The sequence below is a fragment of the Tyto alba genome, unplaced genomic scaffold (genome assembly GCF_018691265.1).
Source record: "Tyto alba isolate M040663 unplaced genomic scaffold, T.alba_DEE_v4.0 Super-Scaffold_7, whole genome shotgun sequence".
NCBI lineage: Eukaryota > Metazoa > Chordata > Aves > Strigiformes > Tytonidae > Tyto > Tyto alba.
Window position 1 is genome coordinate 1,157,654 of NW_024881328.1, and position 13,421 is coordinate 1,171,074.

Genomic DNA, 13,421 nt, shown 5'->3' on the forward strand with positions numbered 1-13,421 from the left:
AACAGAAATCTGAAAGGAACTGCTGCTTGCTCATTGGGGAAAAAAAAAAAATAATACTCAAGGAGTACTACTTACTGCCTCCTCCTTTCTATAGTACAATAATAATTTAACCGGCTAATCTCTTAACAACACTAAGTCAAAATAACTCCTGTAGCAATTACTAATTTTTTGATTCATATGAAAGCTGTATGAGTTGTTTGAGTTCTGTGAACAATTTACGAGAAATCAGGCAGATTTTCAGACAATTTGGTAAGAAACAAGCCCTGTTTACCAACCCACTCCGGGTTCCCACACTCACATTCCTCCCAAGCAAATTACAGAACAAATTGGGGGGAGGGGAGAGGAGAGAAAAGCAGTAATTTATGAAAACATGGTATACCATAATTTTGCCATTTTTCTGCAATAAGGATGGCAAATGATTCATGGGGAAAAATGAAATATATTTCACTGTCAGTTCAGTAGATCTAAGATTTACAGCTTCTTGACTTGGACAGGAAAAACTCAGCTTGCATAAAAATGAATTGCAGATCAGTTAATTGCAGATATGCAAAAATAAAACCCGAATCTGGGCGCTTCAGTAAAATAAACTGAGCAACAATTTAGAAGCGAGAAAATTAAAGGCAGCGAAGTCCTGTGTTTATTCTGGGGAGGGCGGGAGGCTGCCTTTGTGAGGGACCTTCGAATCGGGTTACACCGGCCCAACTCCCTTCACTTTGTGTCAGTTTTACTGATCAACCTAATTACATTTACATCAGTTGGACAAACAGATTACGGTATCTTGGCGAGGCAGAACCAAGTTTGCCTTCTTTAGTTAAATAAAGCCTATGGAGGACGCAGTGACAGGCGCCCAGCCCCGGCACTGCCCTGTCGCAGACATCTGCCCCGAGCAGGCTCAGCCCCGCTGCACCCGGGGCTCAAAAAATCACAGCTGCCACCGAATAAAACCAGCCCCAACCTGCCGAAACCTGGGCAGGCGGAGCTCAGCCCCAGCCCCTCGAGTTGCGCCGAGCAGTCTCGGGCTGCGATGGTTCAGAGGAGGCAGACAAAGCACGGTGGCCGACGCTGGCGTTTGCGGAGGATCAAGTTCAGTGAAATGCGCAGTTACAACTTGCCAAAATTCTACAGGAAATTTGCAGAAAACGAGCCCCCCCCCCCCCCCCCCCCCCCCCCCTCATATCCGAGGAGATGGCTAACATACGTGGCAGCCCTTGCACAAGACTGTTGTCAGGGGGAAAAAAAAAAAAAAAAAAAAAGGCAAGCAGGCTAAAAGCTTGCTCAGGGGAGCAAAATTTAATCTCTGCCTTTATTTGCAAAATAAGAGGAGGTGAGATTATCCCAGCGCATGCCTGCATCAGCGGCATCTTCCGAGCGAAGGAAGTATCGATTGGGAAGGCAGGCTGCAGCCCCGGCAGCCCGCACACGCTTTGTGCAGCCAGCGCTCCCCGGGCAGAAAATAGGGGGGCTGCTTGAAGAGGGGAGCGGGGACCCAAAGCCTCGAGGCTGAACGTACCCGCAGACCTGAAAACCCCTCGCTTTCAGCGAGGGGAAACAACACTTACTTCGCAGCAAAGATTCCTCCCCACTGAAGACGGTTTTCTCTCCTCAACAGATGCAATCAGTTCGTATCTGACACGGGAAACACCCAGCTCAGGCATCAACGCTTAAATATTAATGTTGCTATGATATTCCGTACCGTATTTCTAAAACAGGCTGCGGAGCGCAAGTGAACATAAGTTGCAATAAATCTGAATTTTTGAACATTCAGTGGAGAAATCGTGCAAAGCAAGGGAACCCAGCCCCAAAACACCGTTCTAGAAAAACTCCTATTCATTCCGGTTCTGCGTGGAGCAGCAAATTCAGGATCATGACCCAAGGCAATTTTAGTGCTGCAAAATATTTGGGACAAAGACGACTGTAACAAACGTTGTCTGACGTATTGCTCGCACACCACAAATGAGATAAAATTCATAATCTCTGTAATTATACTCCGGAGGTGTCGGTCCCGTTTATTTCTGTGGGGGACGTGCGGAGAGGAGCTATTCTGGCTGCACGTACACAACCCCCGTGCTCAGCACAGCTACATCGCAGTTGTGGAATATCCCTATTACAAGTGTAAATTAAAACCTATAAAATAATATGGAGATTATAAAAATTGCGTTAAAACCGATAACAGCTTTACTGATTTACTGACAATGAAAATATATAGCATTTTTTTCTGTCAGAACATTTATCAACACATGGCAACCCTGCACTAACTTGACATGTAAAATGATCAAAATGGATTATGAAATCTCTTCCGTTCATTTCTATTGATTTTAGTTATGGTAAAATTCATCAGTGTGCAAAGGAACACTTGCGACTGGCATTTCCCCCCCCCCCCCCCCCCCCCCAAAATCCAGGCCAATTGGCTGGCTGTAATTTCAGTATGAGATGGCAGTGCAGCATACCTTACCCTGCGTGTCATCGGCGAGCGCACACAGCTCCTACGTCCCGAGAATGCTAAGTGCTGTATTAACTCCTAATTTTCACTTTTAAACTATGAAGTGCTAAATTCTGAGCTAAAATGGGAAAGCATGGACAAAATTATGCAATGTTTACTAAGAAGCAACCATCTGAACGTTTTTCCTTTAAAAATAAACTTTTTCAAGGCTAATGAAAGTTATTTTTGTAACTGCCATAACAAACTGCCAGCGAAGGGACCATTTTTAATCAGTTTTATTGATTCATGCTTTCAGTTCTTACTGAGTTAAAAACAAGGCACATTAAATACATCCTCTTATTGCTCTATAAATGCATGCAGCTCATTCTGTATATCAAAAGTAATAAATAATGGCAGTAAAACACCAAGACAGTTATAAAAATGACAACCCAGCCTCAAACACAGTATTTAACAGTTCAGACTAGAACAGTAACCTACCAAAACAGTAAGTGCCACATGTAAAGCAGGCAGTGTGTGCGTGTACATATATACCCACCTATTTATACACACATATATAAACACACTGCATGTATAACCCGTCCCCTCCCCTCTAGGCGTGCGCTTTATTTAAAACACAAAATAAATCCACCCCCCCCCCCCAATCCAGAAATCCAACTCCCACCTCAAAAAAAGAGGGGGAAAAAAAAAAAAAAAAAAAAATCACATTACTGTTTTTCCACCTAGGATCAGAACAATGCAGGACAGTAACATTTTACAACTCTTTCTACAGTACATTCACATGAAAAAACCAAACCAAACCAAACCAACATTCCTGAAAACAAATGTGAGGTGAAAAATAAATACTTCCTAGATTTTTTTCCATGTATAGATTTAGCTGTTTCGAGTAACACATGCAATCTTCTCGTGTTACACAAGGCAGTCATACAAGATCTTGCTGTGCCATACAAAGGAGCAGAGAAGCATGACAGTAAAGTGCCTAAGATGCAAAGCAAATTCGTATCAGAGGACACACATATAGCCAAGAAAATCCCAAAGTCACATTCTGTATGCAATATTACTAAAACAAGCGAACAAAGAGTATACTTTGGGTACAAAGCAGAAAATCCTGGCTTTACAAGTAAACTTGTATTATTAATTCTCAACAGTGCCATTTCTAGAGGAGCGGAGGAGAATTTTTCTTTTAAACCATACAAAAGATGTTAAATATTGTAAATATTTTTCTTTATGTGGCCTGGCAAAGGTCTCATTACTTTTACCCCCACCCCCTCTCTTAAATTATTGTTAATAGTAGAATCCTAAACACCTTCCCGCCTTACCTGCTCCCTGAACCACAATAACCTGTATATTGTACGTTCATTTCCCTCCAATTGTGCAGTATATGTAAAATCTGTGATTGTGTTCGTATTCAAAGAGAGTTTTGGAAATACAAAGCTGCGTCAAACATTGTATACTTCACCCGAATATACTGGAACATGTTTCAAAAAGAAAAGTTTACAGGCCCACAGAAACAAACCCCTTTGTTCATTAAAAAAAAAAAAAAAAAAAAAAAAAATCTTACACTGTCCAATGTGTGCTAACTCCTCATTCACACAGCCTGTGCCTCACTAGCACAGGACTCAAAGCAAAAAAGCCATAACCCTGTAACAATATCTGCAGTTTGGTACAAGGCAGCATCAAAAAAAATTTAACATGCAAAAACCATCTGAAAGGCATTTTAACCGAGACCATCTCCCTCCCCAGATTTTACCAACTGTTTGGACTGACAGAAATATAACCACTTACTGAATTTTAAGTGAGGCTTGCCTTTTTTTTTTTTTTTTTTTTTTTCTTTTTTAAATCTACTATTTCTAACCACCTGAATTTTTATTGTTATTTCTTTAAGGACTCTGCCTCTCCAGCCAAACACAACATCTGTACTTGCTGTGCTACACAGTAACACTCCTCTGCATCTCCATTTTGTGTATGTAATCATTTTCCCTTTTAAAATATCAAAGTAATCTTTCCTGTTCATCCCTGTACTATTATTTTCCATTAGTGAAAGTGGTGACATCAGTTAAAATACATCAGATTTTACACAAGTAGAAATTATGACACCTTGGAACTGAAGCTTGTTTTGAGTTGTAAACTGGTATTTATACTCAAAGAATAGAACAGAATGACAAATTCATCAATAAACCACTCTTACTCCATTGCTTGTTCTACATGAAGCAGAAATCTTCCAGCTGATCTTGAACCTAGTCAATCTAACAACAGAGGCAAATAGCCAGATACAACGTTGTTGAAAACAGCTCAAGTGGTCCTAATTTTTTTTTTTTTTTTTCCCATTAATCTGTTGAAAAATAGCCCTTTCATTTTTATAGAAAAGGTAGTGGAATGCAAACCAAATTTCATTGTTTCACTTTGTGTTTGAGCACTTTTAAATAAACGAGGCTGTTACTCTGTCAAAACCTGCCACATCCTACACATCACCAGGGGTTGTCCAAAACTGGAAACGGGACGAGCACTCAGCAGCGTGAGCCACCGCCTGCTAGACAATGCTATTTATTAAAGGAAGCTTATTTTTATTAATATGGGAGAAAGGAAAGCTGTCCCCTAGCTTTTAAATAAATTATTAGCTTGGGTGATTAATCAGATGTCTTGTAGTTTTTCAGCATCTTACTGCTGGTATTTCTGTCTGGCCATGAACTGGTACCGCTGCAAAAACAGAGCAGACCCACCCCGCCGCGGGCGGCTCCTGCCAGGCCCCCGCCCTAACAAGCCTCAGTTTTGCTCCTTTTGGGGAACCCTCCCCCGGCCAGAACATCAGCTTTCCCCCCTCTTGCTCTCTGCCGAAGAGGACAGATCAGCAGCTTTAAATACCTAAGGCAGATGATGATGTGCCCAGCCCAGCGCCGAGGAGGATGTGCCCAGCCCAGCGCCGAGGAGGATGTGCATTTAAAGGCAGGATTCACTTTCTGAGCATCGTTTTCGGTGAAGGTGATGAGAAAGTTACCGGGCGAGGCAGCACGCGCCCCCAAATCTTTCCAGACTGTATCCCTGAACTCCTGTTAACGAACCCCCGTGTCTAGAGAACACCCAATCCCAAAGGCCGCACCCTGGAGCGTCGGGAGCTGTACAGAAAACGGCTAATGACGAAAACAAGCGGCACCAATGTATTTCTGCAAGAGCTACAGCGATGGAGAGGGACTGGTGACCTGGCAGAAGCAGGGCCGTGAGAAGCGCCGGAATGTTTTTCAGCAGAGAGGCGGCGAGGCGTCCCGGCGAGGCGGAGCTCAGAGCCCGCCGCCGCTCCGGTCCACCGGAATCACCACCCTCTGCCGCAGGTTCTCCTCGGCGGTCTTCATGAGCACGGCCAGCCGGCTCCCGGACACGTGGCCCTTCTGGATGGCGCTCATGAGCTGAGGACACAAGAGGGAGAGCGGCCCATTCACGCGGCTGCGGGGCCGAGGGCGCAGCCCCCCCGGGGCGCAGCCCCCCCCCCAGCCCCCCGGGGCGCGCCGCTCGGTGCCATCCGCCCCTCCTCGCTGGGGCCCGGCCGGCACGGCTGGCTCTCGCGCAAAATAATTCATGGATTTACAGGACGGATTTTTTCCATCTACGAAGCAAAACTGCCGTACGGGTTCAGAGACTCGCCTCCAAGCCCATTTAGGTTTATCCAGAAACAGCAAGGAAGGTTTTGGCCGGGCATGGGTGGCAGGAAGAGCAGAAGTGGCAAATACAACCCGTGTGGAAGTACCAGTGCGGGCAGCCACCGACACCAGGGTTTTTTCAGTGACGTTTAAGGATGTAGGAGAACCCATCTATATCATGGGTGCGCTTGGGTTTTTTTGAGTATCTGAAAGATGTAACTAATGGAAGAACAACATTCCTGATCTACCCCCGACCCCAAACCGTATCCTTTTTCATTCACACGTCCTTCTTTGGAGAGACAGTGTACTTGACTTCCACAATTCTTTCAAATCCAAATTCCTTTATCGACTTTTAAGACGTATTTTGCCTGTAAGTCCTTGAATCTGGACTCAGCTCTATCTTAACGAACACACACTAGCGCTAAGGTTTTAGTTAATTCTTTTTTATCCCAGGGATAAAGTGAGCGTTAGAATTGAAATTACATGCGGTCAGCTTCTCCAAGACTGCTATGGAAAGCAATCGGCACTTACAAAATGCAATTTCTTACTCCCACTGAGTGCGAAGAATCCTTCAGATCTCTTCCCTTCCGAAGGAGAATCTCTTAATTATACCTGCAGCCGGACCCATGCAAACGTGGTATCAACCCTGCCGCAGGCGGGAGGAGTACCCGGGAGGGGAAGGGAGCCCCCTGCTTCCCAGCCCCCCGCGCTCTGGCCGGTGGCAGACGATGGGCTCAGGAGGGAGGGAGGGAGGGAGGGACCGCAGCAGCAAGAGCAGAAGCTGTTGGGGAAAAAAGCTTCCTCCCGATTTAATGTGGGTGGGTTTTTTTTTTTTTTTGGGGGTTTTTTTTTCCTTTGCATACCAAAACTAGCTCCCAAGGTCCCCCTCCTTTCTTGAGCGTAAACGGCAGCAGCACTAGGCTTCAGAAAAACAGTCAGTGCCGTCAGACAGGCTGTCAGAGCTCTGCCCCCCTGTTTGCATGAAACGCCGATCAATGCCGCCCGCTTCCTCTCTGCGGAACACCTGGAAGCGCCGGTGCCTGCAGGGACCCGTTCCCACAAGACCATTATTTGAGCTACCCTGGCAGCCTGCAGTTGGCCCGACAAAAGCACTTGGCATCGCCCTGCTCCCCACCCTGGGAGCTGCGCAGCCACCCTGGTACAACGTGTTCCTATATTCTAATATAAACGTCCACAAATATTTGCACATGGCTTTCCACAAGCATTCTGCGGTAAAACGCAATTACTTGAAAGTTTTCAGAAAGCAAACACAAAAGTATTGGGGACTGGCTTAACAGATCCATTAAAAAAAATTAAACAAACATTTAATGTATTTTGTTCCTTCCATGGCAACCTCCCGTTAATTTTATTAGCGCGCTTCCTACTTAGCGCCTGGCGACGCAGCAGCTCCCGGCGTGCTGCTCTCTGCCGCCACAGGAAGGAGGTGCAGAGGCACAGGCGATCGTTACTGCAGTGCCAATCACCAGCCTTAAATATTTAGATTGCATTGTGAAACATAGAGGAGAAGCCAGTAGCCACGGAGCTGCACAGTTTCACAAAAGCAACTGTGAAGCTGTACCGAAACAGCGACCTGGCTTTTGTATTTTACAGATATTAGGAGTCAGGGCAGGCAAGCCCTAAGGAAACTTATTCAGCACAGTAAAGCAAAAGCCCCAGAAAGCCACCAAAAAAAAAAACCAAAAACAAACAAACGGAAAAGATATAATTACTAGTCATTTCAACTTCTGAACCACAATGTTACAAACCAACCAAACTGAAGTTTAACACAGCCCTTACAGTAAATGGTGGGTTCCCCCCCCCCCCAATTAAAAGTTTTCACATGCCTTTGTAAGACGGAAGAGGGAGACCCTTTTCACTAGCCAGAACAACAGCTGTGATTTTCTCTTCTATTTGAATACATAAGCATACACTCCCAAAGCCACTGTTTCTTCTTCCCCCCCTGGTCTGTTTGGGTTGTTTTTCCCCACCCCCGCCACTTTCCCCACATGCATTTCATTTACCCAGCTAAATTGCTGCATTTTAGGCAAATAAATAGTCCTTTTTTCTAATGCTGGACACAACCTGTGAAAATTTTCTGCATTTAGATTCAACAATGCTCTTATCTACAGCTCATCTCGAGAGAGACAATTACCATTTCCTTTGCCTTGATCTTGTTTGTTTAACTTGACACAGTGAAGAAAGGGCTGACATTGACCAAAATCCCCAGCATTAATTTATCTCATGTTCGGCATTCATCATTGCCACCATGCAGGAAAGACATGGCAGTCACTTGAAATACCACACCAAGAAAAGCTCTGCAAAAACAAAGCTGTCTGGCAAACTGCATGTGCAAGAGGAGCTGGGTGAACAAACGTTTCAGTAGCACCCTTAATTTTATTTTAAAGCCCTGAAAAAAGCAGATGTATGGGTTGCCAACGTAAGGTCTGTCATGCAAACTGAGATAAAGTTAGCCAACCCCGGAGTTAAAATGCGATTACACGGACTGGATGTGCTTTAACCATAAGCTCATTCTACAAAATATTCAAAATAGTTTAGAAACTACTAGTCACTTAACAGATCCAGATAAATGTCAGCGTGCATAACTGTGCCATATAACTTCCAATGGACAACTGTGTCATTTTAAATGCATTTAAACAGCATTTCTGTATTAAAAAAGACAAATTCAGGTCTGTGCTGTGGTATGCTCAGTAAATTGGACCTGCTCTCTGGGTCTCATTGTTTCTGCACATGAAAAAAATCACTGAATTTCAAAGTTTCTTGAGGACGGCTCTGTGTGTCACTTATCTCGTGGTCCTGGCAAACAGCATCAACCCTGCAGCGTTTACCCAAGTAACACTCACCTACTTTCCAACCCAGCCCTTCAGCAAAGGGGGGAAACCCACGGAATACCTCTGCCTCTGTTCATTAACCTTACAGCTTCTCTTGTAACAGAGAAACACCTACCTGCAAAAACTCATTGAGCTCAACCTGTCCATTTTTGTTGAGATCCACTTCGTTTAGAATTTCATGAAGTGTATTTTCAGCAATTTGCACACTGATGCTCTAGACAAAAAAACAAAACAAAACAAAACAAAAGCACAGAAGTGTGTCAGCTGGATTGTCGGTACTATTTATGCCACACTGAAATTTAGGTAAGAGGCTTAAAAAGGAAACTAAAAGAACACAAGGAAACGTTACCTCCAAGACACGCTGCACATCCAGTATAGTAATAAACCCTTTCTTGTCCTTGTCAAACATGTGGAATCGCTTCTTGTACCTGCAAGATAAGGATTATCAGTGGGAAAAACTGCACTCGGAATGACAGGTATTAATTCCTAGCAGCATAGGGAACAATTTTACTTTACTTACCTTTCAATATCTGAAGGCAATAGGCTGATTTCAGAACTGTCTGTTAATTGATCTGATTTTACTTTGTAGCCCATTTCATAATAGAGAAATTTTTTAGCAGCTTCAAGTTCTTCCTACAATTGAAAAAGAAGGAAAACTGCATATCTAAGGACTAGCAAGTTCTTGCACAATTATTTTTAATGTAGTCTTTATTTGCTTCTTCCACTTAACTAGGGTTTATCTAAGGTCCAAAAAATTAAGCAGACTGTAGCTGAAAAGTATTTAAAAAATAAGTTAAGCTTAGGCACCTTTTTGGTCTTGAAAAAAGATATCAAGTCTAGTGAAGACTTCCAATTACTGTGTAAATACTTTTAGGATGCTCCCACGCCTTCGGTCACACGTGGTGTCACCACCTCTTCCGTGAAGAACAGCACCTGCGGGTCAGGCCTACAAAAGGCCATTTAACTCACAGCCAGATCTCAGCGCAGGGTTTCACCTAACTGCCTAAAATCTGCCAGGAAAATCAGGAGGCTCAACACCGGGCAGGTTCTTTATGTTTTAAACTAGTTTTCTTGAGGGTAGCAAAATTAATTTATTACCCGAAGGTTCAGTGCAAGGTCTTCCACGGCCAGTTTTTTAGTAAGTGCTAAACACCTGACATACATAAGCCCTGCAGAGCAGAGCCCTTCCTGCAGCGAGGGGCACACCAAGCATGGCTCTCGGAGTGACACAAGCATCTGCCTCACGGGCACCAATATTAAGCAGTCCGCACTGCAGTTAACAAACAAGAGGAAGCATGCTAAGTAACGGCTGCAGCGGCAGTAAAAGATTCCCAGGCACGTACGTGTAAGCCACTTCATCTAGCAGAGACTTGCTCGTGAAGGCGTATTAGGAGACCAAGTAAACCATACCAGACTATTCTTACATACTTCAATATAAGCACACAAATTAGCCTTAAAGTCCCAAACCAACAAAGACTTATTTAATGGTCTTACTATAAGATCTAAATTAAAGAATGCTCTTCTGGATAGGCATTGAATTGCCTCGTCCATCAAGTTGAAATCTAGCACGTGCAAGATTGCTGTAAAAATGTAGCCCTTCAAAACGGCCCAGGACTGCTTACAGAAGAGATGCTCAATAGCTCCAGGGGTTTTAGCCTCATTTGAAAGAAAAAAAAAAAAAAAAAAAAAGACATTTCCAAAAGAAAGCCCAGCAGACATCCAAGGAACGCAGAGGCTGCCTTGCTGGCACTAGCGAGCTCACAAGCCACAGTTGGCTTTGTAAGCCTCCCAGGTACACGCAGTGCTTGCTCATTTTCCTCCCTGCAGGTTACGGTGAGAGCGGGGCCCCGACTGCCGCTGCGGGCTGCTGGCGTTCGGGCAGCCCTTGCCACCCTCGTGTCATGCTGCTCGCACATCCTGGCTTTGCAAACTTCCCATTTTCCAACCCAGAATTGATACAGCTCCGTTTAACACGGTGAATTACTACATGAGCAAATCTCTTCGGGCAAGGGTGAGACACCTCTAACTTCAGTCAAACGCCTCTGACTGTGAGGTTGCTCAACATCCATGCGCGCAAGCAACACAGCTCACAGCTGTGGCAGGATGGCATCCCTTTCTTTATGCGTTCCTGGGGGGAGGCTGTCGGATCACAGCATGTCCTCTGGCTAGCAGGATTCAAACGAGCTCCTTCCAGGATGTCAGTCAAACTCCTACCTGGCTGAAAGGCTTCACGAACAGCCCAAGGGAAAACTCCCATCCCCTTTGGAGTGGAAGAGCCAGGTGAGCATCACAGGCTGGGTTTGCTTCAGAGCGAGAGGCGCCCCGAACCACGTGTCCCATTTGGGCACAGCACTCCTTGTGCTGCCTTTCCCCCACCGTGCTCTGGGGAGCATTGCCAGTGCAGCCTCCGGATCCTGGGCAGTTATCTTTTTACAGCAGAAAGAAGTGATAACCGGTAACTTCCGTGATGCGACAGTTCGGAAGGGGCAGGATTCATGTCAGTAAGCGGGATGCCTACAGCTAAGCTGGTTATCCAAGGTACTCCCGGCAGTTTGTGGAGACCTAAGCAGGGCTGCAGGGCACGAGTGGATGCAGGCACAGCAGATGCCTTTGTTAGGGTAAGCCGAGGGAGCCAAGCAGGCGTGGCGACTAGCTGAGGGACAGCCAGTACCAACACCACGAGTCAAGTGAGGTGAGCAAGTCCTGTGGGGAGCAGCTGAGGGAACTGGGGGGGTTAGGCTGGAGAGGGGGCTGGGGGGGACCTCAGGGCTCCCTACAGACACCTGGAAGGAGGCCGTAGCGAGCTGGGGGTCCGTCTCCTCTCCCAGGTAACCATTGACAGGATGAGAGGAAACGGCCTCAAGTGGCAACAGGGGAGGTTTAGGTCAGGTAACAGCAAAAATTTCTTCACAGAAAGGGTTTTCAAGCACCGGAACAGACTGCCCAGCGAAGTGGTGGGGTCACCACTCCTGGAGGGATTTAAAAGACGTGTAGACGTGGTGCTTGGGGACACGGGTTAGTGGTGGGTTCGGCAGTGTTGGGTTAACAGTTGGACTCAATCGCCTTAAGGGTCTTTTCCAACCTAAATGATTCTGTGAGTCCCACACTGTTTGACTGGGCACAGACCCACCGGGGGCAGCGGAAGCTAACGATGACCTTAAACGTTAGTTTAGGCCAGAGAAAGGTGCAAACTCAGTGTCGTCACTTTTCAACTCATTTCGCAGCTAGTTGATAAAGTCTTCACAATGAAACACGCCAGGGGAATCATTCTCTCAGGAAGAAAGCATCACTTGAAGTTTTCTGTTCAACTAATTTAGATCATTAACACAGAAACCACTTAAGAACAACAAAACTGTTTCAGATGAAAAAGGCCCTTTGTACCTTTTTTTTCTGCTCGCTCCAGTTGAGTTCTTTCCCCATTATATCTACGATTCTTGGCAGGGCTTCCTCTGCAGCCTGCACATTCAGAAAGGCCAAGCGAGTACGTCGGGAAATCATATCCACTGCTGTGCGGGCATACTCCTTAATGCCGTAGACAACCTGGAACAATAAGACAAGGGGGGGAAAAAAGCAGAGGAGAAAGGAAATTATGTTTAGCATCACAAACCGCACTGCTGGGCTGGCTATACAAAATAAACTTCCTGTAACTGGTTCCCACCCCATCAAGAGAAGAATGTGAAAAAGCTCCCTTTTCCTTGGAACATTTTATAAAATGCATCTGGGATCAGACGTGTATATATGAAATAAAAAAGAGACATTATATAATTATAAACATTTATTTATAAATATGCTAATATGTGTATATATAAACATAGAGTATGCTCCAGGGAAGGGAAAAACAAGAACAGAAAAAAAAAAAAATCTGGACCTCAGCAAAGGAAAGAGCTTATGGAATGTTTTACAGAGCGAGACAGACCTGCTCTAGAACTGCTTATCCCAAGAAGAGAATCAAAAAGCATTATGTAGTTTTTCTACATACCTCAGCTTCAATATAAGGAAATTCAGACAAGACGTTTTCCAACAATAGGCCATCTCTTTCCTGTACTTGGGCTATTTTGGCCACCTCAAAAGCCTTGTCGCCGTATGTCGAAGCGAGGTGCTGGGCCACCTGTGGGGTTGGAAACGAATTCAGTATGCTTTTGAAAGCACATCAAACGTACACACGTTTTTCGTGTCAGTTCTCTTACACCAGTAACAAATAGGCTGAAGAGGGTATTAGATTTTGATTGTGTGGGAGGAAACTACTTGTGTTGTGAAGAGGTCAGCACGGCAGCGACACCACGATGTATGTATCGGTGTAACTGTGACTAATGACGCTCCAACTCTTGGGCTACGCCGTGATCACATCGGAAGTATAGATTTTGTTGGGCTCAAAGGAAGACAGACCCTAGCATGTCGTAACATTTTAAAGCAGCAAACAGTCAAGATTAGGAGGAAGGGAAAAGGGAAGAAAAGAAGAACAATTACTAGAATTTATTTTTGTTAAAACTATCTTTGCCCTGG

General features: G+C 45.0%; 1 protein-coding gene across 1 annotated transcript in view; it reads right to left on the reverse strand.

Moving 5' to 3' along the window:
* Positions 1-2,699: 2,699 nt before the first annotated feature.
* Positions 2,700-13,421, reverse strand: part of LOC122152390 (glycerol-3-phosphate dehydrogenase, mitochondrial-like) — a 50,635-nt gene continuing 39,913 nt past the window's right edge. Inside the window, 8 exon segments of the mRNA XM_042784111.1 lie at positions 2,700-5,838; positions 9,034-9,132; positions 9,268-9,346; positions 9,439-9,551; positions 12,300-12,458; positions 12,898-12,925; positions 12,927-12,963; positions 12,966-13,026. Of these exon segments, the coding sequence (XP_042640045.1) occupies positions 5,713-5,838; positions 9,034-9,132; positions 9,268-9,346; positions 9,439-9,551; positions 12,300-12,458; positions 12,898-12,925; positions 12,927-12,963; positions 12,966-13,026 (702 nt within the window). The 3' untranslated portion in view covers positions 2,700-5,712.